The sequence below is a fragment of the Staurois parvus genome, unplaced genomic scaffold (genome assembly GCF_062004578.1).
Source record: "Staurois parvus isolate SC_StPar_1 unplaced genomic scaffold, SC_StPar_1.0 ptg000388l, whole genome shotgun sequence".
In the NCBI taxonomy this organism is placed as follows: Eukaryota; Metazoa; Chordata; class Amphibia; order Anura; family Ranidae; genus Staurois; species Staurois parvus.
The window spans coordinates 2,931,623-2,958,863 of record NW_028318184.1 but is presented as its reverse complement, the minus strand read 5'-3'; the positions used below and the strand labels follow the sequence as shown (position 1 = coordinate 2,958,863).

The 27,241-nt window shown below is 46.7% G+C and overlaps 1 protein-coding gene across 2 annotated transcripts in view; it reads right to left on the bottom strand.

Annotated features, from left to right (window-relative positions):
- Positions 1-2,992: 2,992 nt before the first annotated feature.
- The window catches only part of LOC149455796 (lysozyme C-like), a 54,540-nt gene continuing 30,291 nt past the window's right edge, over positions 2,993-27,241 (bottom strand). For both annotated transcript variants that reach the window (XM_089685882.1, XM_089685883.1), the window contains exons 4-5: positions 8,903-8,981; positions 2,993-3,199 (exon numbers count right to left, since the gene is read on the bottom strand). In XM_089685882.1, the coding sequence (XP_089542008.1) occupies positions 3,139-3,199; positions 8,903-8,981 (140 nt within the window). In that variant the 3' untranslated portion in view covers positions 2,993-3,138. The remainder of the gene's footprint in view (positions 3,200-8,902; positions 8,982-27,241) is intronic.

The following is a 27,241-nucleotide window of genomic DNA, read 5'->3' as shown; positions in this document are numbered from 1 at the left end:
CTATTTCACTTTTATATGAAGACATTTTTCTACTAGCAAGATTCTTTGTTTACCGGAGAGCCAAGAGTGTTCATGGATATAGTTTCTGGATTGTCCGATCTTCGGCCTTCAAAGCTGTACCTGGACTCTGCTGTGAGTAAGACGCAGGCCTAACCTGTAATGTTCCCTGATCCTTGAACCTTTCTTTTGAAGGGTCACCTGGCCTGAAGCCGATCAGATATTGGCTGAGGGGAGGCAATATCTTGTTCTTAGCCCGTGTGCCATACACCATCCAGGCGTGGTCAGTTGGCTGGAGATTTTCCTGGTTGTTAGTGTCTGGACTCTGGAGAGTGGTCTCTTCACCCAGAGGCATTTCAACATCTCTGTTGCAGGTGGCGAACTCCAGATGTTGCTCCTTATTTGTCAAAGTATAACAGCAAACTGAGAAAGTTTGTCTCCAGAGGCAGAGATAATCTAGCAGTGGCAGTAGATTCTCCAGTGATTTCATGGGATTAATTCAACATCATCTGCGCTTTTTCTTCTTTGAAGTTCCTTCCTCAGTAGAATCGAGAGGGAGGGCATCCCAGTGATCCTTGTTGCATCCGTCTGGCTCAGAAGACTATTACTTGGGCCTCATCAGATTCCTGTCAGACTTTCCATGAGCTCACCCAGATTGCCCTAACCTTGTGCGCCAAGGACTGGTTTACCAACCTACCTCACAGTCGCTGGTTTTGGTGGTTTGTCTGTTGAAGTCCAGGGCTAAGGAAATGTGGATCTTTATACAATTCTATAAACTAGGAAAGTCCCTGCTAGCAAGGTGTACCATCATACATGGAAACTTTACATGGTGTAAGGCAAGGAGACTGAATCCTAAGAAGTACTCTGTGGGATGTGGTTTGACATTCTTCTAAACTGGTACAAAATCTTAACTACTATTGTAGGCCAGATCTCAGCCCTAGTGATTCCCATCCAGCAGCTGATTGCTTCTCATTCTTTGATGAAGGCATTTGTAAAGTCTACAGGCTTGGAAAAGTTTGTGTGTAAATGGATAGAAAACTGGCTAAAAGATCGTATTCAGAGAGTAGTGGTTAATGATTCATACTCTGAATGGTCTAGGGTTGCCAGTGGTGTACGCCAAGGCTCAGTGTTGGGACACTTACTTTTTAATATATTTATAAACGATATAGGATCTGGGATTAAAAATTCCATTTCAGTCTTTGTAGATGACACCAAGCTGTGCCGTGGAATAACGTCCTTACAGGATGTCTTCAACTTAAAAGCTGACCTCAATGCACTGTTTAATTGGGCAACTATGTGACAAATGAGGTTTAATGTTGATAAATGTAAGGTTCTGCACTTGGGGGCTAAGAATATGCATGCATCATACATACTAGGGGGAGTACAACTGAGGGAATCAATGGTGGAGAAGGATCTGGGGGTTCTGGTAGATCACAAGCTTAATAATGGCATGCAATGCCAAGCTGCGGTTTTTAAAGCGAGCAAAATCCTCTCTTGTATGAAAAGATGTATAGACTCCACAGAAAGAGATATCATTTCCCCAGATACAAATCATTAGTAAGACCTCATCTGGCATACACAGTTCAGTTTTGGGCACCAATTCACAAAAAAAACATTGGGGAACTGGAGAAAGTACAGAGAAGGGCAACCAAACTGATACGAGGCATGGAGGAGATCAGCAATGAAGAAAGATTAGAGGAACTGAATTTATTCTCTCTTGAGAAGAGGAGATTAAGGGGGGGTATGATCAACATGTATAAATACATCAGTGGTTCATATAGTGAACTCGGTGTAGAGTTATTCACCCTGAGGTAATCACAGAGGACAAGGGGGCACTCCTTACGTCTGGAGGAAAAGAAATTGAATCTCCAAACAAAGAAAGGTTTCTTCACAGTAAGAGCTGTAAAAAATGTGGAATAGACTCCCTCAAGAGTTGTTTCTGGCCAGCTCAGTGGATTGCTTTAAAAAAGGCCTGGATTATTTCCTAGATACACAGAATATAACTGGATACTAACATTTATAGGTAAAGTTGATCCAGGGAATATCCGATTACCTCTCGGGGGATCAAGAAGGAATTTTTTCCCCTGCAGGAGCAAAATGGTCCATGCTTTGCTGGGGTTTTTTTTGCCTTCCTCAGGATCAACTGTTCCTCTGGATCAATTTTCATGTACACTAATGGTACAACTAGGCCCCAATACTAGCCAGCTGAACAGTTACAGCTGAAACACAGAGACATTAACCAATTGCTTCTGCTACGAGGTGCCTCTCAGGGGACATTGCACAATATCCTAGCCACTCTCATACAGCGCACTCTAGACTAGTTATAATACTATTATTTATATTGTAATTATGGGTTAAATGCATTGTTTATTGCTGACTTTGATGATTATTGAGTTAATTCCAATCTAGTGGTACAGAACTCTATTCCAAGTTACCTTGGCGTAGTGATTATACTGTCTAACTGGCGGCCCTCCAGTTGTTGTGAAACTACAAGTCCCATCATGCCCCAGCCTTTGGGAGTCATGCTTGTAACTGTTAGTCTTGCAATGCCTTATGGGACTTGTAGTTTGGCAACAGCTGGAGGGCAGCCAGTTTGACACCCGTGGTCTAGCAGATTGTGCCTGAACCTACCTATGTGCTCATTTATGCTCAAACCACCATTTTTTCGAACCCGTACCAATGCATTGAGTTCATTTACCACTGAACAATCTTGTGTCTATTTCCTGGTGCTAATTCACAGCCAAGTTAAAGGTACCTGTACTTGTGTTCTTATAAGTGCTTGCAGTAACTTTCAATCAAAAAGGTGTGTCAGAGGGGCTGAGGTTGTTTTTGGAATCAAGGGGCACAACAGAGAACCCAAATTACCAAGCGGCACCTGTGGGAGTAGTGCTACACATGCGAGGAATTTTCTCACACAGACTTAAGTCTTAATGGAATGCTCACGTAAGGTAATGTCATTTTATATACAGCATGTGGTTAAGAAGAATGAAGCATGTTTTCTCCACCAGATTTTATTTAGTATAATGAATGCATATATTTCAATTTGCTAAGTTGAAACTTTAGAAAGCATGCATTTTTTTTTCATGCAAAGAATTCTGTTCTTCTTGGTGTGTTTAAAAACTGAACACCCATTTATTGTTTTCAACATCCAGAAGTATACTTATTCAAGTTTCGTCCTTTGCAATGTTTAGTCCAGCCATACCTGCAAGTCAGAAATACATATAAATTATAAATGTATCCATCATTCTTTAATCACTCTGAACTTTGTTGCCATCTCATTTACATTTCTTTCCTTATTGCCAGAATCTGTTTAAAGAGAACCAGTCACCAATGGGTATTGGTAATACTTTTAATTTTCACTCTTGAGGTGCTACAGAAATCCAGGCCTATCTTTATAAGGACTTGGGAAAAAAATTAACAACAAAACACACAAACCGTATCAGAAAGGTAAAAATTATTGTAAATTATACAAAAAATATAAAAGGCTGATTTTGATTTAAAAATATCTGACTATGTTTGATTAAAAAATGAGTTTTGTATATTGGATTTTGTAATCCCTCCTTTAGTTATTATTCCAATATTGTCCCTGCCTTCTGGTTCCAGTGACATGTCTTCTATGGATTTCGCAGACAAAAAAAATGAATGAACATAACTCTGATGGGGGTCACAGATAGGATATACACCGATCAACCATAATATTATGACCACCAACCATAACATATCATAACACCCACCTAATATTGAGTAAGTCCCCTTTTGCCACCAAAACATCCCACACCTTGTCAAGGTATGGACTCTACTAGACCTCTGAAGGTATGCTGTGATTTCTGCCTCCATCAACTTGCCTTCTTTCCATAGTTCATCCTGATGCCATCTCTTCCCCAGGTAAACAATGCACATGCACCCTACCAGCCACATGAGGTAAAAGAAAACATGATTTATCCCACCAGGCCATCTTCTTTCATTGCTCCGTTGTCCAGTTCTGATGCTCATCTGCCCATTGTAGGCACTATTGGCTGTGGATATGGGTCAGCATAGGCACCCTGATTGGTCTGTGGCTACACAGCCTCATAAATAACAAACTGAAGTGCATTCTGTCTTCTTTCTATAGAAACCAGCATTAACTTTTTCAGTAATTTGAGCTCCATTTACTCTTCTATTGGATCGGACCACAAGGGCAGCCTTCATTTTCAACATGCATCAATAAGAATTGGCCTTGCTGCTGGTTCAGTTTTTCCTTCCTTGGACCACTTATGGTAGGTCTTGGACATTTCAGACCGGGAACAAACCACAAGAGCTGCTGTTTTGTTGTTATTCTGACCCAGTCTTCTAGCCGTTACAATTTGGCCCTTGTCAAAGTCACTCAAATCCTTACGCTTGTCCATTTTATTCTTCTTTCAACACATTAACTTCAAGGACAACATGTTCACTTGCCTAATTTATCCCACCCACTTTTAGATGCCATGTAATGAGATAATCAATGTTATTCACTTTACCTGTCAGTCGTCATAATGTTATAGCTGATTGGTGTATATTTGCAATTGGGTGTATCTGAGACCTTGTCAGGTGGTCTGAATTGTGTGCATCCCCATCAGAGAGATATTTCCTCTCACCAAGAAGAAACCTGCTATCTAACTAAAAGAAAGTTCTGAGTTCCACTTTAGGGGACATATTTATTAACAGTCAACCTGCCATTCACAAGTCAATGCAAGCTAATCTTCTGGGTACTTGTGTTTTACATTAGTGAATGCTTGGTGAAAGTCTCATTCACTGTTCTCTGAATATGTCCCGAAATGTTAGACATGTTTCAATAAATCATTTTGCTGCCTATCAGGGTAGAAATATGGAAAAATTTACTTCTGTAACCTGTACATAATGAACCTTTGGTGCCCTCTTTTGTTCAATCACTACACAGAGTTACTTGAAAGGGCAAAGCTATTCACCATTTCCGAACCATACATTCCTGGACTTTGGGTGGTTGTACTGGGATGATGCCTGCAGCTACATCATGCATTATCCCGTTACCGGTTTTTAGAGTCAACAGTCGGCTCTCTTCTAATAGCAATCAAAGATGATAACTTTCCGCTTGATTGCTATTACAAGCAGTGGGAAGAGATGCACCACCACCGCCTTCCGCAGTTTGCTCAAGCTCTCCCATCCCACCAGAAGCAACAGCTGGTCGGAGAGCCAAATAAATCTAGGATCGGCTTTGATCGTTTCTCTACTATAGTAATCCGGAATCAATGACCTGACATCACTTCTGGTTTACTCGGATGTCAATGGCACCATTTTTTAAAAATCAGCAGCATTCGAAAACACCAATCTTGGGGCTTTAAATGCTTTTAATGGCAGAGGAGGGATTTGGGGTCTCATAAACCCCAGATCCTTCCATAAAGAGTACCTGTCACATGCTTATTGCTGTCACAAGGATGTTTACATTCCTTGTGACAGCAATAAAACTGATCGAAAAAAAAATTAAAGCAACAGTGTAAAAATGAAAAATCAATGTTCCCCTGTCCCCCTGTGCTTGCCTGCAAATGTGAAAGCACACTTCGGTCATGAAAGCATGCACGCAAACAGGGATTGTCCTACACATGAGGTACAGTGCCTTAAAAAAGTATTCATACCCCTTGGAATTTTCCACATTTTGTCATGTTACAACCAAAAACGTAAATGTATTTTATTAGGATTTTGTGTGATAGACCAACACAAAGTGGCACATAATTGTGAAGTGGAAGGAAAATGATAAATGATTTTCAAAATTTTTTACAAATAAATACGTGAAAAGTGTGGCGTGCATTTGTATTCAGCCCCCCTGAGTCAATACTTTGTAGAACCACCTTTCGCTGCAATTACAGCTGCAAGTCTTTTTGGGGATGTCTCTACCAGCTTTGCACATCTAGAGAGGGACATTTTTGCCCATTCTTCTTTGAAAAATAGCTCAAGTTCTGTCAGATTGGATGGAGAGCGTCTGTGAACAGCAATTGTCAAGTCTTAACTTAAATAAAGGAATGCGCTAAAACCACAAACTATTCCTAATTTAGTGTAGAAACATTAGTGCAAAAGATATATCTATTCTCAATTAATATAAAAAAATATCAAAATTATGTGCAAAACTACTTTTTAGTGCATAAGTAATTTAATAATTAAATTTGTGAATATAAAAAAATGTCCAATTCTGAATTTCAAATGTCCAAACAAATCCTTTTCAAATTCAGGTGCTCTCAAAGAAATTGTGCCAAAATCCACCACCAAAGTAAAGTTGGGTAACTCACCAGAGCTCCATGCTGATCAATCTCTAGATCAGCAAAAAACTTGAGAAAATTGAGTCACGAGCACTGTAGTGAGTGTGCGGGGAACAGGAGACTGTTATACCATTTGCTGTTTTATGCTGTTATACTGGTGTCGGTGAAGACACCCTTTTTGTGAGTGTAAATCTTTATTAAATTGCTGGATACTTTTATAAAAAACTGGCTGCACCATGATTTTCTCTTTCATTCCCAAACATGACCTCGGTGGAGAGATATAAAAAGAGAGAGTGATATAAGGCTCCTGGAACTATTATATTGAGTGGTGGATACCTACCTTATGGATTATTGTGTAGCTATTGATCATCACACCTGAGAAGTTGATTCATTGCATCTGCTCCCAGAGCAAAAAGCGTTTTTTGCTGATCTTGAGATTGATCAGCATGGAGCTCTGGTGAGTTACCCAACTTTACTTTGGTGGTGGATTTTGGCACAATTTCTTTGAGAGCACCTGAATTTGAAAAGGATTTGTTTGGACATTTGAAGAAATTCAGAATTGGACATTTTTTTATATTCACAAATTTAATTATTTAAATTACTTATGCACTAAAAAATAGTTTTGCACATAATTTTGATATTTTTTTATATTAATTGAGAATAGATATATCTTTTGCACTAATGTTTCTACACTAAATTAGGAATAGTTTGTGGTTTTAGCGCATTCCTTTATTTAAGTTATAGCACTAAGAAATTTATTTGGTTTTTTTGAGGTGGAATTGCTGCTTTAAAGTATTAAGGGTGTGGCGCTTTTATTACACTTGTGAAATTGTCAAGTCTTGCCACAGATTCTCAATTGAATTTAAGTCTGTTTAGGGTCGTTGTCCTGCTTGAAGGTGAACCTCCACCACAGTCTCAAGTCTTTTGCAGACTCTAACAGGTTTTCTTCTAAGATTGCCTTGTGTTTGGCTCCATCCATCTTCCCATCAACTCTGACCAGCTTCCCTGTCCCTGCTGAAGAAAAGTATCCCCACAACATGATGCTGGCACCACCATGTTTCACAGTGGAGATGGTGTGTTCAGAGTAATGTGCAATGTTAGTTTTCCGCCACATAGCGTTAAGCTTTTAGGTCAAAAAGTTCAATTTTGGTCTCATCTGACCAGAGCACCTTCTTCCACATGTTTGCGGTGTCCCCCACATGGCTTCTCACAAACTGCAAATGGGACTTCTTATGGCTTTCTTTCAACAATGGCTTTCTTTTTGCCACTCTTCCCTAAAGACCAGATTTGTGGAGTGCACGACTAATAGTTGTCCTGTGGACAGATTCTCTTCCCCGAGCTGTGGATCTCTGCAGCTCCTCCAGAGTTACCATGGGCCTCTTGGCTGCTTCTCCGATTAATGCTCTCCTTGCCCGGCCTGTCATTTTAGGTGGATGGCCATGTCTTGGTAGGTTTGCAGTTGTGCCATACTCTTTCCATTTTCGGATGATGGATTGAACAGTGCTCCATGAGATTTTCAAAGCTTGGGATATTTTTTTATAACCTAATCCTGCTTTAAACTTCTCCACAACTTTATCCCTGACCTTGCCGGTGCATTCCTTGGCCTTCATGATGCTGTTTGTTCACTAATGTTCTCTAACAAACTTCTGAGGGCTTCACAGAACAGTTGTATTTATACTCAGATTAAATTACACACAGGTGGACTCTATATACTAATTAGGTGACTTCTGAAAGCAATTGGTTCCACTAGATTTTAGTTAGGGGTATCAGAGTAAAGGGGGCTGAATACAAATGAACGCCAGACTTTTCAGATATTTATTTGTAAGAAAACCATTTATCATTTTCCTTCCACTTCACAATTATGTGCCACTTTGTGTTGGTCTATCACATAAAATCCCAATAAAATACATTTATGTTTTCAGTTGTAACATGACAAAATGTGGAGAATTTCAAGGGGTATGAATATTTTTTCAAGGTACTGTATCACCGTGAATGTCAGGTCATGAGCAGTAATTCTAGCACCAGACCTCCTCTGTAAATCTAAGTGGTAACCTGTAAAAGCTTTTAAAACTTCACCTATGGATAGTAAAATGTATGTCGTTTGTTGGTGTTGCACGGGAGTGCACAATTTAAAAGTGTGACATGTCATGTATCTATTTACTCAGCATAACATATTTTACAATAAAATTGGGTTATGTATTGTGTTTTTTTGCATCAATATTCAAAGAAGCGTATTTTTTCCCAAAACATTGTGTTTGAAAAACTACTGTGCAAATACCGTGTGACATAAAAATGACAAAACCCAGTTTATCCTCTAGGGTCCCTGCTTTAAAAAAAATATATACTGTTTGGGGATTCTAAGTAATTTTCTGGAAAAAAATTATTTGATTTGTAAACAAAAAGTACCAGAAAAGGCCTGGTCTGGAAGTGTGCATTATCTGGCAGGCATGCCTAACAGCTGCTGTTGATGCCACTGTGAGCTTCCTTCTGCAGGTAAATCTCTAGACAAACAAATACGGGTAATAATCGCAAGAAGGAATGAATTCTGAGCTGTTTAAAGCTACTGTAGGTGTCTTTCCAAACCCTCTCCACAGTAACATTTATAATAAGTATTGCCAATGTGTTGTCTCTTCCAGTATATTCAGAACTCCGTCACTTACCAAGGTGTAAGACTCGCAGCTTGTTGAGCAATTTTCTTTGCACATTGATTATCATCATCTAAGTCATCATCTAGAAATTCTAAGGGAATAAAAAAAGATTGTCAGAATCAAACTGTCTTTTCCCATCTATAAATTGGGAAATAGTACCCCCGTAGAGGTGCTTCAGAAATAATACCCTACAACTCATGAACAAAACCACCTGGTCAGCTACAGCATGTTTTATTGGTGCTGATTAGAGATGAGCGAAGTATTCAAAAATTCGATTCGACTGATTCGGCGAATTCGTAGAAAAAATTCGATTCGAGTCGAATATATTCGCTGTGAATTTAACTTAAAAAAGGGTGTTTCTAGGCTTCAGAGAGACTTAATATTAGTGCTGAACACTGTACCTTTAATTTAAATGCCCTTGGAGTCTGCTGGGGAAGAGAAATAATACTGTCAGGCAGTATGACATGCAGATGAGTGCCGTCGATCTTAGAATCACCGCACACTTCACTCATTTGGCCAGTCACGGGGCCAAAACCAGAGTGTGGAGCCACAGTGTGGCGGTGGAGGCAGCAGCAATGGGAGGCCATGCAGCACCCTATGACAAAAATGGAAACCACCAGCAGTGTGAGGAGACCTGAAAGTGGCACATGGCAGAGTGTGGCGATAGAGACAGCAGCAATGGGAGGCCGTACAGGGACCCATGACACACTCTGGACCTGGCAGCAGCATGAGGAGGCGGTGCAGGGGCCCATGGCAGATTACGGGCCTGGCAGCAGCATGAGGAGTCGGTAGGGGGGCCCATGGCAGATTACAGGCCTGGCAGCAGCAATGGGAGGCCGTACAGGGACCCATGACACAATCTGGACCTGGCAGCAGCATGGGGAGGCGGTACAGGGGCCCATGACAGATTACGGGCCTGGCAGCAGCATTTGGAGTCGGTACGGGGGCCCATGACACACTCTGGACCTGGCAGCAGCATGAGGAGGCGGTACAGGGGCGCATGACAGATTACAAGCCTGGCAGCAGCAACTTGGACAGGAGGACGTTCAGTTTCTGCACCGTCTGGTGCGTGCTCGCAAACTGTTGTCTCTTGGAAACGGATTCCAAGAAAGACTGCTGACGGAATCCGTGAAGAGGAGTAGCAGGAGAAGGAGCATCTGAACGAGCGGAATATGCCAACAAGCGACAACAGGGGCCCATGACAGATTACGGGCCTGGCAGCAGCATGAGGAGGCGGTATAGGGGCCCATGGCAGATTAGGGGCCTGGCAGCAGCTATGGGAGGCCCGTAATCTGCCAGCACCCTATGACAAAAAATGGAATACACCAGCAGTGTGAGGAGACCTGAAAGTGGCACATGGCAGAGTGTGGCGATGGAGACAGCAGCAATGGGAGGCCGTACAAGGACCCATGAGAGACTCTGGACTTGGCAGCAGCATGAGGAGGCGGTATAGGGGCCCATGGCAGATTAGGGGCCTGGCAGCAGCTATGGGAGGCCCGTAATCTGCCAGCACCCTATGACAAAAAATGGAACACACCAGCAGTGTGAGGAGACCTGAAAGTGGCACATGTTTGGGGCATGATTCATGGCGGATTTAGTCAGTTGTGTCAGGAACTGGTGGTTTGAAATCCAGACTAATCCACGCCTGATTCATTTTCACAAACGTCAGTCTCTCCACACTTTGGGTGGACAGTCGTGTCCTCCGCGGAGTTGCAATACCTCCTGCCGCACTAAACACGCGCTCCGATGCCACGCTACTGGCCGGGCATGACAGCCTTTCAAGGGCAAATTCAGCTAGTTGGGGCCAAAGGTCAAGTTTCGTTGCCCAGTAGTCAAGGGGATTGTCTACCTCGGTTGGCAGGGTGCTGTCCAAGTAGGCCTAAGCCTGTTGTTTGAGGTCCTGCTCCAGGTCCACCTGATGCTGCTGCTGCTGCTGCTGCTGCGGCTGGTTAGTAGTTTCCTCACTGCGCTGGTGAAGAAAGCTACTCATCATCGACTGCAGACTGAGGCAGCCGCTGCTGGTGGAGCTGCCACTGCTCCTACCACCCCACCCCTCCCCTGCTGCCATGGCAGCGGAACGCGAGCGCACAGGGCCCACAGTGTCTGAGGATGGACGTTGGCGCAGACAGGCAGAGACCAGCTGACTACATAGGTGGTTTTTATAGTACGTTATTTTGGCCTCCCTCTCAGCAGGTGTGAAAAAGGCCACCATTTTGGAACGGTAGCGAGGGTCCAACAAGGTGGACAGCCAAAAGTCATCCCTCTGTCTGATGGTTATTATTCGGCTGTCGCTACGCAAGCAACCGAGCATGCTATGGGCCATTTGTGCCAAGGAATGCGAGGGACTCCCTGCCTCCATCTCCACAGCATACTGCCACGGTGCGTCTGGGTCCTCTGTCTCCTCCTCCTCCTCCTCCTCTACCAGATGCTCCTGCTCCTCCACTCCTGTCCGCTGAGTGGAAAAACCACCCATTTCACTCAATAATTCCTGAGCACCAATGTCCTCCTCTACCTCCTCCTCTTCTTCCTGTCCTGCCCCCACAGGGGTCATGTGGCGTTGAGATCTGTGCGCCACGTCTACCGCACCCTGACCAGCCATTGTTAACAGCATTTGTTCCAGGACGTGCAACAGAGGAATGACGTCGTTCATCCCATAGTCCTGCCGACTCACGAATAGCGTGGCCTCCTCAAAGGGCCTGAGCAAGCGCAGGTGTCACGCATGAGCTGCCAATGGCTGACATCTAAGTTACACAGGGAATACCTTTATCCGCTTTTAACATCAGGAAATCTGTGATGGCCTTTTGCTGTTCGTAAAGGCGGTCTAACATATGTAGGGTTGAATTCCACCTTGTTGCAACGTCACAGCATGAGGAGTCGGTATAGGGGCCCATGGCAGATTAGGGGCCTGGCAGCAGCTATGGGAGGCCCGTAATCTGCCAGCACCCTATGTCAAAAAATTATACACACCAGCAGTGTGTGAGGAGACCTGAAAGTGGCACATGGCAGAGTGTGGCGATGGAGACAGCAGCAATGGGAGGCCGTACAGGGACCCATGACAGACTCTGGACCTGGCAGCAGCATGAGGAGGCGGTATATAGGGGCCTATGGCAGATTAGGGGCCTGGCAGCAGCTATAGGAGGCCCATAATCTGCCAGCACCCTATGTCAAAAAAATTCTACACACCAGCAGTGTGAGGAGACCTGAAAGTGGCACATGGCATGAGAGACTCTGGACCTGGCAGCAGCATGAGGAAGCGGTATATAGGGGCCTATGGCAGATTAGGGGCCTGGCAGCAGCTATAGGAGGCCCATAATCTGCCAGCACCCTATGTCAAAAAATTCAACACACCAGCAGTGTGTGAGGAGACCTGAAAGTGGCACATGGCAGAGTGTGGCGATGGAGACAGCAGCAATGGGAGGCCGTACAGGGACCCATGACAGACTCTGGACCTGGCAGCAGCATGAGGAAGCGGTATATAGGGGCCTATGGCAGATTAGGGGCCTGGCAGCAGCAATGGGAGGCCCATAATCTGCCAGCACCCTATGTCAAAAAATTCTACACACCAGCAGTGTGTGAGGAGACCTGAAAGTGGCACATGGCAGAGTGTGGCGATGGAGACAGCAGCAATGGGAGGCCGTACAGGGACCCATGACAGACTCTGGACCTGGCAGCAGCATGAGGAAGCGGTATATAGGGGCCTATGGCAGATTAGGGGCCTGGCAGCAGCTATAGGAGGCCCATAATCTGCCAGCACCCTATGTCAAAAAATTCAACACACCAGCAGTGTGTGAGGAGACCTGAAAGTGGCACATGGCAGAGTGTGGCGATGGAGACAGCAGCAATGGGAGGCCGTACAGGGACCCATGACAGACTCTGGACCTGGCAGCAGCATGAGGAGGCGGTATATAGGGGCCTATGGCAGATTAGGGGCCTGGCAGCAGCTATAGGAGGCCCATAATCTGCCAGCACCCTATGTCAAAAAAATTCTACACACCAGCAGTGTGAGACCTGAAAGTGGCACATGGCATGAGAGACTCTGGACCTTAAAGCAGCATGAGGAAGCGGTATATAGGGGCCTATGGCAGATTAGGGGCCTGGCAGCAGCTATAGGAGGCCCATAATCTGCCAGCACCCTATGTCAAAAAATTCAACACACCAGCAGTGTGTGAGGAGACCTGAAAGTGGCACATGGCAGAGTGTGGCGATGGAGACAGCAGCAATGGGAGGCCGTACAGGGACCCATGAGAGACTCTGGACCTGGCAGCAGCATGAGGAGGCGGTATATAGGGGCCTATGGCAGATTAGGGGCCTGGCAGCAGCTATGGGAGGCCCTTAATCTGCCAGCACCCTATGTCAAAAAATTCTACACACCAGCAGTGTGAGGAGACCTGAAAGTGGCACATGGCATGAGAGACTCTGGACCTGGCAGCAGCATGAGGAAGCGGTATATAGGGGCCTATGGCAGATTAGGGGCCTGGCAGCAGCAATGGGAGGCCCATAATCTGCCAGCACCCTATGTCAAAAAATTCTACACACCAGCAGTGTGTGAGGAGACCTGAAAGTGGCACATGGCAGAGTGTGGCGATGGAGACAGCAGCAATGGGAGGCCGTACAGGGACCCATGAGAGACTCTGGACCTGGCAGCAGCATGAGGAGGCGGTATATAGGGGCCTATGGCAGATTAGGGGCCTGGCAGCAGCTATGGGAGGCCCTTAATCTGCCAGCACCCTATGTCAAAAAATTCTACACACCAGCAGTGTGAGGAGACCTGAAAGTGGCACATGGCATGAGAGACTCTGGACCTGGCAGCAGCATGAGGAAGCGGTATATAGGGGCCTATGGCAGATTAGGGGCCTGGCAGCAGCAATGGGAGGCCCATAATCTGCCAGCACCCTATGTCAAAAAATTCTACACACCAGCAGTGTGTGAGGAGACCTGAAAGTGGCACATGGCAGAGTGTGGCGATGGAGACAGCAGCAATGGGAGGCCGTACAGGGACCCATGACAGACTCTGGACCTGGCAGCAGCATGAGGAGGCGGTATATAGGGGCCCATGGCAGATTAGGGGCCTGGCAGCAGCTATGGGAGGCCCTTAATCTGCCAGCACCCTATGTCAAAAAAATTCTACACACCAGCAGTGTGAGGAGACCTGAAAGTGGCACATGGCATGAGAGACTCTGGACCTGGCAGCAGCATGAGGAAGCGGTATATAGGGGCCTATGGCAGATTAGGGGCCTGGCAGCAGCTATAGGAGGCCCATAATCTGCCAGCACCCTATGTCAAAAAATTCAACACACCAGCAGTGTGTGAGGAGACCTGAAAGTGGCACATGGCAGAGTGTGGCGATGGAGACAGCAGCAATGGGAGGCCGTACAGGGACCCATGACAGACTCTGGACCTGGCAGCAGCATGAGGAGGCGGTATATAGGGGCCTATGGCAGATTAGGGGCCTGGCAGCAGCTATAGGAGGCCCATAATCTGCCAGCACCCTATGTCAAAAAAATTCTACACACCAGCAGTGTGAGGAGACCTGAAAGTGGCACATGGCATGAGAGACTCTGGACCTGGCAGCAGCATGAGGAAGCGGTATATAGGGGCCTATGGCAGATTAGGGGCCTGGCAGCAGCTATAGGAGGCCCATAATCTGCCAGCACCCTATGTCAAAAAATTCAACACACCAGCAGTGTGTGAGGAGACCTGAAAGTGGCACATGGCAGAGTGTGGCGATGGAGACAGCAGCAATGGGAGGCCGTACAGGGACCCATGACAGACTCTGGACCTGGCAGCAGCATGAGGAAGCGGTATATAGGGGCCTATGGCAGATTAGGGGCCTGGCAGCAGCTATAGGAGGCCCATAATCTGCCAGCACCCTATGTCAAAAAATTCAACACACCAGCAGTGTGTGAGGAGACCTGAAAGTGGCACATGGCAGAGTGTGGCGATGGAGACAGCAGCAATGGGAGGCCGTACAGGGACCCATGACAGACTCTGGACCTGGCAGCAGCATGAGGAAGCGGTATATAGGGGCCTATGGCAGATTAGGGGCCTGGCAGCAGCAATGGGAGGCCCATAATCTGCCAGCACCCTATGTCAAAAAATTCTACACACCAGCAGTGTGTGAGGAGACCTGAAAGTGGCACATGGCAGAGTGTGGCGATGGAGACAGCAGCAATGGGAGGCCGTACAGGGACCCATGACAGACTCTGGACCTGGCAGCAGCATGAGGAAGCGGTATATAGGGGCCTATGGCAGATTAGGGGCCTGGCAGCAGCAATGGGAGGCCCATAATCTGCCAGCACCCTATGTCAAAAAATTCTACACACCAGCAGTGTGTGAGGAGACCTGAAAGTGGCACATGGCAGAGTGTGGCGATGGAGACAGCAGCAATGGGAGGCCGTACAGGGACCCATGACAGACTCTGGACCTGGCAGCAGCATGAGGAAGCGGTATATAGGGGCCTATGGCAGATTAGGGGCCTGGCAGCAGCTATAGGAGGCCCATAATCTGCCAGCACCCTATGTCAAAAAATTCAACACACCAGCAGTGTGTGAGGAGACCTGAAAGTGGCACATGGCAGAGTGTGGCGATGGAGACAGCAGCAATGGGAGGCCGTACAGGGACCCATGACAGACTCTGGACCTGGCAGCAGCATGAGGAAGCGGTATATAGGGGCCTATGGCAGATTAGGGGCCTGGCAGCAGCAATGGGAGGCCCATAATCTGCCAGCACCCTATGTCAAAAAATTCTACACACCAGCAGTGTGTGAGGAGACCTGAAAGTGGCACATGGCAGAGTGTGGCGATGGAGACAGCAGCAATGGGAGGCCGTACAGGGACCCATGACAGACTCTGGACCTGGCAGCAGCATGAGGAAGCGGTATATAGGGGCCTATGGCAGATTAGGGGCCTGGCAGCAGCAATGGGAGGCCCATAATCTGCCAGCACCCTATGTCAAAAAATTCTACACACCAGCAGTGTGTGAGGAGACCTGAAAGTGGCACATGGCAGAGTGTGGCGATGGAGACAGCAGCAATGGGAGGCCGTACAGGGACCCATGACAGACTCTGGACCTGGCAGCAGCATGAGGAAGCGGTATATAGGGGCCTATGGCAGATTAGGGGCCTGGCAGCAGCTATAGGAGGCCCATAATCTGCCAGCACCCTATGTCAAAAACTTCAACACACCAGCAGTGTGTGAGGAGACCTGAAAGTGGCACATGGCAGAGTGTGGCGATGGAGACAGCAGCAATGGGAGGCCGTACAGGGACCCATGACAGACTCTGGACCTGGCAGCAGCATGAGGAAGCGGTATATAGGGGCCTATGGCAGATTAGGGGCCTGGCAGCAGCTATAGGAGGCCCATAATCTGCCAGCACCCTATGTCAAAAAATTCTACACACCAGCAGTGTGTGAGGAGACCTCAAAGTGGCACATGGCATGAGACACTGTGGACCTGGCAGCAGCATGAGGAGGCGGTATATAGGGGCCCATGGCAGATTAGGGGCCTGGCAGCAGCTATGGGAGGCCCATAATCTGCCAGCACCCTATGTCAAAAAATTCAACACACCAGCAGTGTGAGGAGACCTGAAAGTGGCACATGGCATGAGAGACTCTGGACCTGGCAGCAGCATGAGGAAGCGGTATATAGGGGCCTATGGCAGATTAGGGGCCTGGCAGCAGCTATAGGAGGCCCATAATCTGCCAGCACCCTATGTCAAAAAATTCTACACACCAGCAGTGTGTGAGGAGACCTCAAAGTGGCACATGTTTGAGGCATGATTCATGGCGGATTTAGTCAGTTGTGTCAGGAACTGGTGGTTTGAAATCCAGACTAATCCACGCCTGATTCATTTTCACAAACGTGAGTCTCTCCACACTTTGGGTGGACAGTCGTGTCCTCCGCGGAGTTACAATACCTCCTGCCGCACTAAACACGCGCTCCGATGCCACGCTACTGGCTGGGCATGACAGCCTTTCAAGGGCAAATTCAGCTAGTTGGGGCCAAAGGTCAAGTTTCGTTGCCCAGTAGTCAAGGGGATTGTCTACCTCGGTTGGCAGGGTGCTGTCCAAGTAGGCCCAAGCCTGTTGTTTGAGGTCCTGCTCCAGGTCCACCTGATGCTGCTGCTGCTGCTGCGGCTGGTTAGTAGTTTCCTCACTGCGCTGGTGAAGAAAGCTACTCATCATCGACTGCAGACTGAGGCAGCTGCTGCTGGTGGAGCTGCCACTGCTCCTACCACCCCACCCCTCCCCTGCTGCCATGGCAGCGGAACGCGAGCGCACAGGGCCCACAGTGTCTGAGGATGGACGTTGGCGCACAAAGGCAGAGACCAACTGACTACATAGGTGGTTTTTATAGTACGTTATTTTGGCCTCCCTCTCAGCAGGTGTGAAAAAGGCCACCATTTTGGAACGGTAGCGAGGGTCCAACAAGGTGGACAGCCAAAAGTCATCCCTCTGTCTGATGGTTATTATTCGGCTGTCGCTACGCAAGCAACCGAGCATGCTATGGGCCATTTGTGCCAAGGAATGCGAGGGACTCCCTGCCTCCATCTCCACAGCATACTGCCACGGTGCGTCTGGGTCCTCTGTCTCCTCCTCCTCCTCCTCTACCAGATGCTCCTGCTCCTCCACTCCTGTCCGCTGAGTGGAAAAACCACCCATTTCACTCAATAATTCCTGAGCACAAATGTCCTCCTCTACCTCCTCCTCTTCTTCCTGTCCTGCCCCCACAGGGGTCATGTGGCGTTGAGATCTGTGCGCCACGTCTACCGCACCCTGACCAGCCATTGTTAACAGCATTTGTTCAAGGACGTGCAACAGAGGAATGACGTCGTTCATCCCATAGTCCTGCCGACTCACGAATAGCGTGGCCTCCTCAAAGGGCCTGAGCAAGCGGCAGGTGTCACGCATGAGCTGCCAATGGCTGACATCTAAGTTACACAGGGGAGTACCTTTATCCGCTTGTAACATCAGGAAATCGGTGATGGCCTTTCGCTGTTCGTAAAGGCGGTCTAACATGTGTAGGGTTGAATTCCACCTTGTTGCAACGTCGCAGATCAGGCGATGCTGTGGAATTCCGTTCTGCCGCTGCAGCTCAAGGAGGGTGTGCTTTGCGGTGTAGGAATGGCTGAAATGCATGCAAAGTTTACGTGACATTTTAAGGATGTCTTGCAGTGGGATGGTGGATTTTAAGAACCGCTTGACAACCAGATTGAACACGTGAGCCATGCATGGCGCATGGCACAACCTTCCTTGACGCAGAGCAGACACCATGTTCTTTCCGTTGTCGGTCAACATGGTTCCGATTTTCAGTTTGCGCGGAGACAGCCATCTGTCGATTTCTCTGTTCATTACACTCAGAAGTTCCTCCCCTGTGTGACTACGTTCGCCAAGGCATACCAGGTGCAGAACAGCGTGACACCGTTGCGCCCTGCACATGTGATATGCCGGTCGGGTAATGGGACTTGGCACGGGGGTGGCGGCTGAGGACACGGCGGAAGAAGAGGTGGTAGAGGCGGACATCTTTGCCGGACCAAGGACGTGCAAACGTGGAGGCAAAAGCGGCGTGACCTGTCCAAGTTGCTGGTGCGGCTGTGACGGCACCACGTTCACCCAGTGGGCCGTAAATGACATGTACTGTCCCTGACCGTAGTTACAGCTCCACACGTCGGCGCTGCCGTGCACTTTGGCAGAGACCGACATGCTCAAAGACTGGCCCACCATGTCTTCTACATGTGAATGCAGGGCTGGCACTGCCTTTTTGGCGAAGAAATGACGGCTTGGCACTCTCCACCGCGGCGCGGCACAAGCCATCATTTCTCTGAAAGGTGCTGAGTCCACCACTTGGAAAGGGAGGGACTGCAGCACCAGCAACTTGGACAGGAGGACGTTCAGCTTTTGCACCGTCGGGTGCGTGCTCGCAAACTGTTGTCTCTTGGAAACGGATTCCAAGAAAGACTGCTGACGGAATCCGTGAAGAGGAGTAGCAGGAGAAGGAGCATCTGAACGAGCGGAAGATGCCAACGAGCGACAACTCCCCTCAGCAGAGGTGTTGGAGCCTTGACTGGCTGATGGAGGGCGATTGACGTCGGGTGACGGAGCAAGTAACGGAGCGGGTGATGGAGCGGGGGCTGGGGCGGGCAGAACCGCCGTATCTTTATCACGGTTTTCCCAGGCCACCAAATGGCGACGCTGCATATGCTGCCGCAACGCTGTAGTCCCAACATGGGCCCCCTGGCCACGCTTGACTTTCTGGCCACATAGTCGACATACGGCTACGTTTACTTCCTCGGGCGGCTTGACGAAAAATTGCCACACCGCCGAGTAGGAAACTTTGCCCCCGATACTCCTCACTGGCTGACTGCTGCTTCCTCCGTGCACACCGGCACCACTACTGGCCGTGGTGGTAGGCTGCAGTGGAGCTGGTGCTCTACTCCGTGGCCGTTTGGCTCCACTGACACTGCTGCGACCCTGCTGCTGTCTCCTGGGCAACCCACCGACTGTTTTGCTCGCTGCCAAGCTGCCACCCTCTTCTCCTGATGATGCGGAAGAAATTGCCTGATGACGACGAGGCTGCCAAGTGCGATCAACCTCCTCATCATCAAGTAGGGTCTCCGCCTCACTACTAGCCCCCTCGGCTGCGTCTGGGTCAGGAGACAGACCTGTCTCTAGACCGGCTACCGAGCCACTCTCCTCGCCACTACTTCTTCGCCTGGCTGCTGAAAAGGCGGATGTCTCCCCCCGTTCCTGACCGCCCTCTGTTAGCTCTTCCTCACTGTACAGTGGGGCTGAGCCCACAGCATGCGATACTTCGCTTGGTGAGGGAACACCAAAGGACAGGGGCAGGTAGAGGACACGTGATTTCAGTGGGCTTGGTCCCGGGCCATGCCAACTAACGGTTGTGTCTGACGTACCCACCGACCGTTGGCTGTAGGTGTCAGAGGTGACCTGGGAAGAGGAAGACGACCGAGCCAACCAATCGACGACGGCAGGGTTGTCGGTGGAGACACGACCGCTGGATGACACCGGGAGCACTGGCCTCTGGCTGCGAATAGTGCTGCCTCGACCCCTTCCTCTGCTGCCACGTCTGCTCGCTCCTAAAACATTGCCTCCTCTGCCACTCCTCTGCATGTTGTCTGACATACTCTTTAATTAAACGATTATGTGTCCCTGAGTAACAATTCTGTGTCCCTGAGTAACAATTCTGTGTCTGTGCGAGTAACAATTCTGTGGCCCTAAGTAACAGTTCTGTGGCCCTCAGTAACAATTCTGTGTCCCTGATTAACGTTTCTGTGGCCCCAAGTAACAGTTCTGTGGCCCTCAGTAACAATTCTGTGTCTGTGCGAGTAACAATTCTGTGTCTGTGCGAGAAACAATTCTGTGGCCCTAAGTAAAGTTTCTGTGGCCCTAAGTAACAATTCTCTGGCACTCAGTAACAATTCTGTCTGTCCCTGAGTAACAATTCTCTGGCACTCAGTAACAATTCTGTCTGTCCCTGAGTAAAAATTCTGTGGCCCTAAGTAAAGTTTCTGGGGCCCTGAGTAACAATTCTCTGGCACTCCGTAACAATTCTGTCTGTCCCTGAGTAACAATTCTCTGGCACTCAGTAACAATTCTGTCTGTCCCTGAGTAAAAATTCTGTGGCCCTAAGTAAAGTTTCTGTGGCCCTGAGTAACAATTCTCTGGCACTCCGTAACAATTCTGTCTGTCCCTGAGTAACAATTCTCTGGCACTCCGTAACAATTCTGTCTGTCCCTGAGTAAAAATTCTGTGGCCCTAATTAAAGTTTCTGTGGCCCTAAGTAACAATTCTCTGGCACTCAGTAACAATTCTGTCTGTCCCTGAGTAACAATTCTCTGGCACTCGGTAACAATTCTGTCTGTCCCTGAGTAAAAATTCTGTGGCCCTAATTAAAGTTTCTGTGGCCCTAAGTAACAATTCTCTGGCACTCAGTAACAATTCTGTCTGTCCCTGAGTAACAATTCTCTGGCACTCCGTAACAATTCTGTCTGTCCCTGAGTAACAATTCTCTGGCACTCAGTAACAATTCTGTCTGTCCCTGAGTAAAAATTCTGTGGCCCTAATTAAAGTTTCTGTGGCCCTAAGTAACAATTCTCTGGCACTCAGTAACAATTCTGTCTGTCCCTGAGTAACAATTCTCTGGCACTCCGTAACAATTCTGTCTGTCCCTGAGTAACAATTCTCTGGCACTCAGTAACAATTCTGTCTGTCCCTGAGTAAAAATTCTGTGGCCCTAATTAAAGTTTCTGTGGCCCTAAGTAACAATTCTCTGGCACTCAGTAACAATTCTGTCTGTCCCTGAGTAACAATTCTCTGGCACTCAGTAACAATTCTGTCTGTCCCTGAGTAAAAATTCTGTGGCCCTAAGTAAAGTTTCTGGGGCCCTGAGTAACAATTCTCTGGCACTCAGTAACAATTCTGTCTGTCCCTGAGTAACAATTCTCTGGCACTCAGTAACAATTCTGTCTGTCCCTGAGTAACAATTCTCTGGCACTCAGTAACAATTCTGTCTGTCCCTGAGTAAAAATTCTGTGGCCCTAATTAAAGTTTCTGTGGCCCTAAGTAACAATTCTCTGGCACTCAGTAACAATTCTGTCTGTCCCTGAGTAACAATTCTCTGGCACTCGGTAACAATTCTGTCTGTCCCTGAGTAACAATTCTCTGGCACTCAGTAACAATTCTGTCTGTCCCTGAGTAAAAATTCTGTGGCCCTAATTAAAGTTTCTGTGGCCCTAAGTAACAATTCTCTGGCACTCAGTAACAATTCTGTCTGTCCCTGAGTAACAATTCTCTGGCACTCCGTAACAATTCTGTCTGTCCCTGAGTAACAATTCTCTGGCACTCAGTAACAATTCTGTCTGTCCCTGAGTAAAAATTCTGTGGCCCTAATTAAAGTTTCTGTGGCCCTAAGTAACAATTCTCTGGCACTCAGTAACAATTCTGTCTGTCCCTGAGTAACAATTCTCTGGCACTCAGTAACAATTCTGTCTGTCCCTGAGTAAAAATTCTGTGGCCCTAATTAAAGTTTCTGTGGCCCTAAGTAACAATTCTCTGGCACTCAGTAACAATTCTGTCTGTCCCTGAGTAACAATTCTCTGGCACTCCGTAACAATTCTGTCTGTCCCTGAGTAACAATTCTCTGGCACTCAGTAACAATTCTGTCTGTCCCTGAATAAAAATTCTGTGGCCCTAATTAAAGTTTCTGTGGCCCTAAGTAACAATTCTCTGGCACTCAGTAACAATTCTGTCTGTCCCTGAGTAACAATTCTCTGGCACTCAGTAACAATTCTGTCTGTCCCTGAGTAAAAATTCTGTGGCCCTAAGTAAAGTTTCTGGGGCCCTGAGTAACAATTCTCTGGCACTCAGTAACAATTCTGTCTGTCCCTGAGTAACAATTCTCTGGCACTCAGTAACAATTCTGTCTGTCCCTGAGTAACAATTCTCTGGCACTCAGTAACAATTCTGTCTGTCCCTGAGTAAAAATTCTGTGGCCCTAAGTAAAGTTTCTGTGGCCCTGAGTAACAATTCTCTGGCACTCAGTAACAATTCTGTCTGTCCCTGAGTAACAATTCTCTGGCACTCAGTAACAATTCTGTCTGTCCCTGAGTAAAAATTCTGTGGCCCTAATTAAAGTTTCTGTGGCCCTAAGTAACAATTCTCTGGCACTCAGTAACAATTCTGTCTGTCCCTGAGTAACAATTCTCTGGCACTCGGTAACAATTCTGTCTGTCCCTGAGTAACAATTCTCTGGCACTCAGTAACAATTCTGTCTGTCCCTGAGTAAAAATTCTGTGGCCCTAATTAAAGTTTCTGTGGCCCTAAGTAACAATTCTCTGGCACTCAGTAACAATTCTCTCTGTCCCTGAGTAACAATTCTCTGGCACTCAGTAACAATTCTGTCTGTCCCTGAGTAACAATTCTCTGGCACTCAGTAACAATTCTGTCTGTCCCTGAGTAACAATTCTCTGGCACTGAGTAACAATTCTGTCTGTCCCTGAGTAAAAATTCTGTGGCCCTAATTAAAGTTTCTGTGGCCCTAAGTAACAATTCTCTGGCACTCAGTAACAATTCTGTCTGTCCCTGAGTAACAATTCTCTGGCACTCAGTAACAATTCTGTCTGTCCCTGAGTAACAATTCTGTGGCCCTAATAACGTTTCTGTGGCCCTAAGTAACAATTCTCTGGCACTGAGTAACAATTCTGTCTGTCCCTGATTATGAATTCTGTGGCCCTAACTAGCGTTTCTTTGTCCCTAAATAACGATTCTGTGGCCCTCATTAACAAGTCTGTGTCCCTGAGTAATGGTTCTCTGTCCCTAAGTGACTTTTCTCTGTCCCCAATTATCGTTTCTGTGGCCCTAACTCTGTCCCTGTCCCTAGTACAGAGCGGTCTGCCTCTGTTCAATAACTGCAGGCAAATGAAGAATTCCAAAATGGCCGCTATTTATAGCTCGACCATTACACAGTGCTGGCTGGCTGGCTGCTGATAGGCTGATGCGATCACATGTAGTTGAGGCATGCATTATGGGTCAGCGCGCCTTGTCTGCGCGCCTTCCCAGACATCCCCGCTCCGTCGCCGCACATGTCAGCCGCCATTTTCTGAAAAATTTCGATTCGCGCGTCCGAATTAGGCTATTTTTCGGATTCGGCATGAATCGAAATTTTTCAGATATTCGACTCGAATTCCACTTCGGATACTTCGATTCGCTCATCTCTAGTGCTGATATCAATATAATATTTAATCTTCATAAAAATGTCCTTATGCACAGTAAAAGTATATCTGCCTCTGCGCAACAGAAATGTTGTAAGTAACCTGTGTGGTCAAGCATCCCAGCAAAATTTTTTGAGCATGGGATAAGTTTGCCTACAATAGAAAAGGAGCTGTTTTCACATCTGCCCTAAGGTTAAATATGCCAGTTCTCCCCTGTACCTTGTATGTTGGAAACAAGTTCTCATAGGTTGGCCATAATCATAAGGAGACAGATAGACATTTGCGTGTGCAGGAGCCATTTAAAGACTTGCCTCCCTCATGAGTTAAGTGACACCAGAGTATTCTCCATTGGAGAGCTATCCTCCAATTAGTTTTTTGAGGAAGCTGAAGCTGACAATAGAGATAGTTGCTCTGAAAGGATGTGACATCTTTTTTTTGCATGTGAGAAAGATCCACTCTACTTCACTATGTAGAGACATGATCAGTACACCCCTGGCCAGGTGGAACATTGTAATGACTTGCAATACCTCCTGACTGTTGTTAGAGCAAGAAAGAGTATCCAATTTATAGAACAGAATAAGAATTTATGAAACCTTTCTCTTGGTGATGACCTGTTCATAAGTGAATAGCATTATGACAGTGCTAACATTGTCGACTAATGATGCCCTGAGCAGGAATGAACCTTACTGTAGTGTAGTTAGGACTGTCTCCTGGAGACATCTTGTCTCTGGGTGAAAAGCGGTGAACCAGTGTTAGAACTGTCTTCTAGTGATGCCCTGTTCTTTGGTGAATAGTATTGGAGCAGTGTTGGGACTATCTCTAAGTGATGTCCTGTTCTTAGATGAATGGTATGGGACAACGTTAGGACTATCCCCTGCTGATGCCCTGTACTTAGGTAAACCGTACTGGAGCCTGCGTTCCACAGTGCTTCTCCTGGTTCGGTCATAGGGCAGTGTTACCAACAACAGGCTGTTACAGGACTTCCTTTCCATGGCCATCTCAGGTACATCCAGTAAACAGCCAATGGTCTCGTACACATAATCTTAAAATAGAAGGGCCAACTTTAAAATGGAGAACCATCTAGAGCAGGTTTGGGCAACTGTGGCCCTCAGCTGTTGTAGAACTACAAGTCCCATGAGGCATTGCAAAACTGACAGTTACAAGCATGACTCCCAAAAGCAGAGGCATGATGGGACTTGTAGTTCAACAGCTGGAGGGCCACAGTTGCCCACCCCTGATCTAGAGCCAATGTAAGTCACCATAAAGACAGCAGGGCAGTCAAAGTAGTCAAGGCACATATTTTCCAAAGAGTTATCTCTTGGTACATACCTTAGGAACAAACTCAGTTCACATCAATCCAGCCTGTATGTCTTACATTGGGTCTGGATGGTTCCCCATTGGTAAGTTGGTCCTTCTATTTTATGATCATGTATACCAATGGCTGTTTACTGAATGTACCTGAATTTCCCACCTGAGAGGCAGTGACTTTGCCTTGTCTAGGCATTTGCAGCTCTATGGGCAACATGCACATGCTATGAATTGCTATCTACCCTACTGACTGATATTACTCTATTAACTGGTTGCCGTCCAGCCGCAGTGTTTATACCGCTGGGCAGAATCACGTTTTTAAACGTCATTCTACAAAACAGGTAAGGGGCACGCGCGACCGCCCTACCCGCACCGCCGTTCGCTGCCGCGGGTGTCAATAACTGGGTCCCGCCCGGTCATTACCCACCGGGTCCCGGCCATTACCGGCAATCACTGACAGGGAGCACGGCTGCAGTGTTTACTGCAGTAAAACCAATCCTAGTGGCTAATTAGCTGCCTTCCACGGCCTTCTCGGGCAGTCCCGTGCCATCGGGGGAACCTGAGAATGCAGCCGGTGTTTCTGCCAGCTGACCATAGAGATGATGGGAGACCAGAGTGGTGCCATTCATCTCTATAGTCTAAGAATTCGGAAGCTACAAGCATTTCATCACTTTAGTTTTGCAGGATATAAACAACGCCATTTGTAAATTGGGAAAGCCTCTGATCACACCGATTTTGGTTTAATTAGATAATGTAAGGGCAGAGGAGATATCCAGAGTCTGATAGACCCCAGATTTCTCAAAAAAGATATATGACAATGCCCATTGAAGTTATAGGGGATATTTGCATTTGCATTTCCCTGTGATAGCATTAAAAGTGATAAAAAAAAGAAAGGTACAGTGTAAAAATAATTAAAAAATCAAAATAACTTAATAAAAAACTCGCCCCTCCCATGCGCGCACACCTGTGTGCACAAGCCTTGACCCTGTGTCGGTATGTAAACAGCGGTTGCACCATGCATGTGAGGTATTGCCACGAATGTCAGATCAAGGGCAGTAATTCTAACACCAGACCACCTCTGTAAATCTAAAATGGTAGCTTTTAAAGGTTTTTAAAGCGTTGCCTATGGATATTAAAAATGTATGCAGTTTGTCGCCATTATATGGGGCATGCGCAGTTTTAAAGCATGTTATGTTTGGTATCTATTTACTCGGCATATCATTATCTTTTATATTTTACCATATAATTGGCCAATATATTGTGTTTTTGTGCATTAAAAGTAAAAAAAGTGTATTTTTAAAAAAAAAATTCCTTTTGAAAAATCGCTGCGTGAGTACTATGTGCCATAAAAAATTGGAGGTACCCACCATTTTATTCACTAGGGTGTCTGATTTAAAAAAAATATATAATGTTTGGGGGTTTAAATTAATTTTCTAGCAAAAAATACAGATTTTTTTCATGTGAACAAAAAGTGTCAGAAAAGGCTTGATCTTCAGGTGGTTAGAAGGGTGAATGATGTGTGGCATAAACGTCTAATGCTGGGCATAGAATGCCCCCACCCCCCAAAATGACCCCTTTTTGGAAAGTAGACACCCCAACCTATTTGCTGAGAGGCATGTTGAATCAATAGAAGAATTTATTTTTTTACCACAAGTGTTTGGAAAATGACAAAAACAAATTTTTTTTTTTTTTTTTTTACACAAAATTGTCACTTAAACAATTTACTGCTCACACATGCCATGGTTATATGTGGAATTACTCCCAAAAATACATTCTGCTGCTTCTCCCGAGTATGGGGGTACCACATATGAGAGACGATTTGGCAGTCTAGCCAAGTACAGGACCCCAAAACCCAATAAGCACCTTCAGGCTTTTAAAGGGCTTTATTTCCTCATTACACTTCCAGACTACCTATCACAGTTTTGGAGGCCCTGAAATGCCAGGATAGTACCTAACCCCCCCAAATGACCCCTTTTTGGAAAGTAGACACCCCAAGGAGTTTGATAAGAATCTGCAAAATACTCACCATGCCTCTTTTTAAATTCCTTGGGGTGTCTACTTTCCAGAAAGCGGTCATTTGGGGGGGGGGGGGGGGTTGTTGCTATCCTGGCATGTCAGGTCCTTCGAAACTGTGATAGGTAGTGAGGAAGTGTAATGAGGAAGTTACGCACCTTCAGGCTTCCAAAGTGGTCATTGGATTTCAGGCTCCTGTATGTGGCTAAGCTCCCGAAAAGTCTCACATATGTGGTATCCCCATAGTCGGTAGAAGTAGCAGAATATATTTTGGGGTGTAATTCCACATATACCCATGGCTTG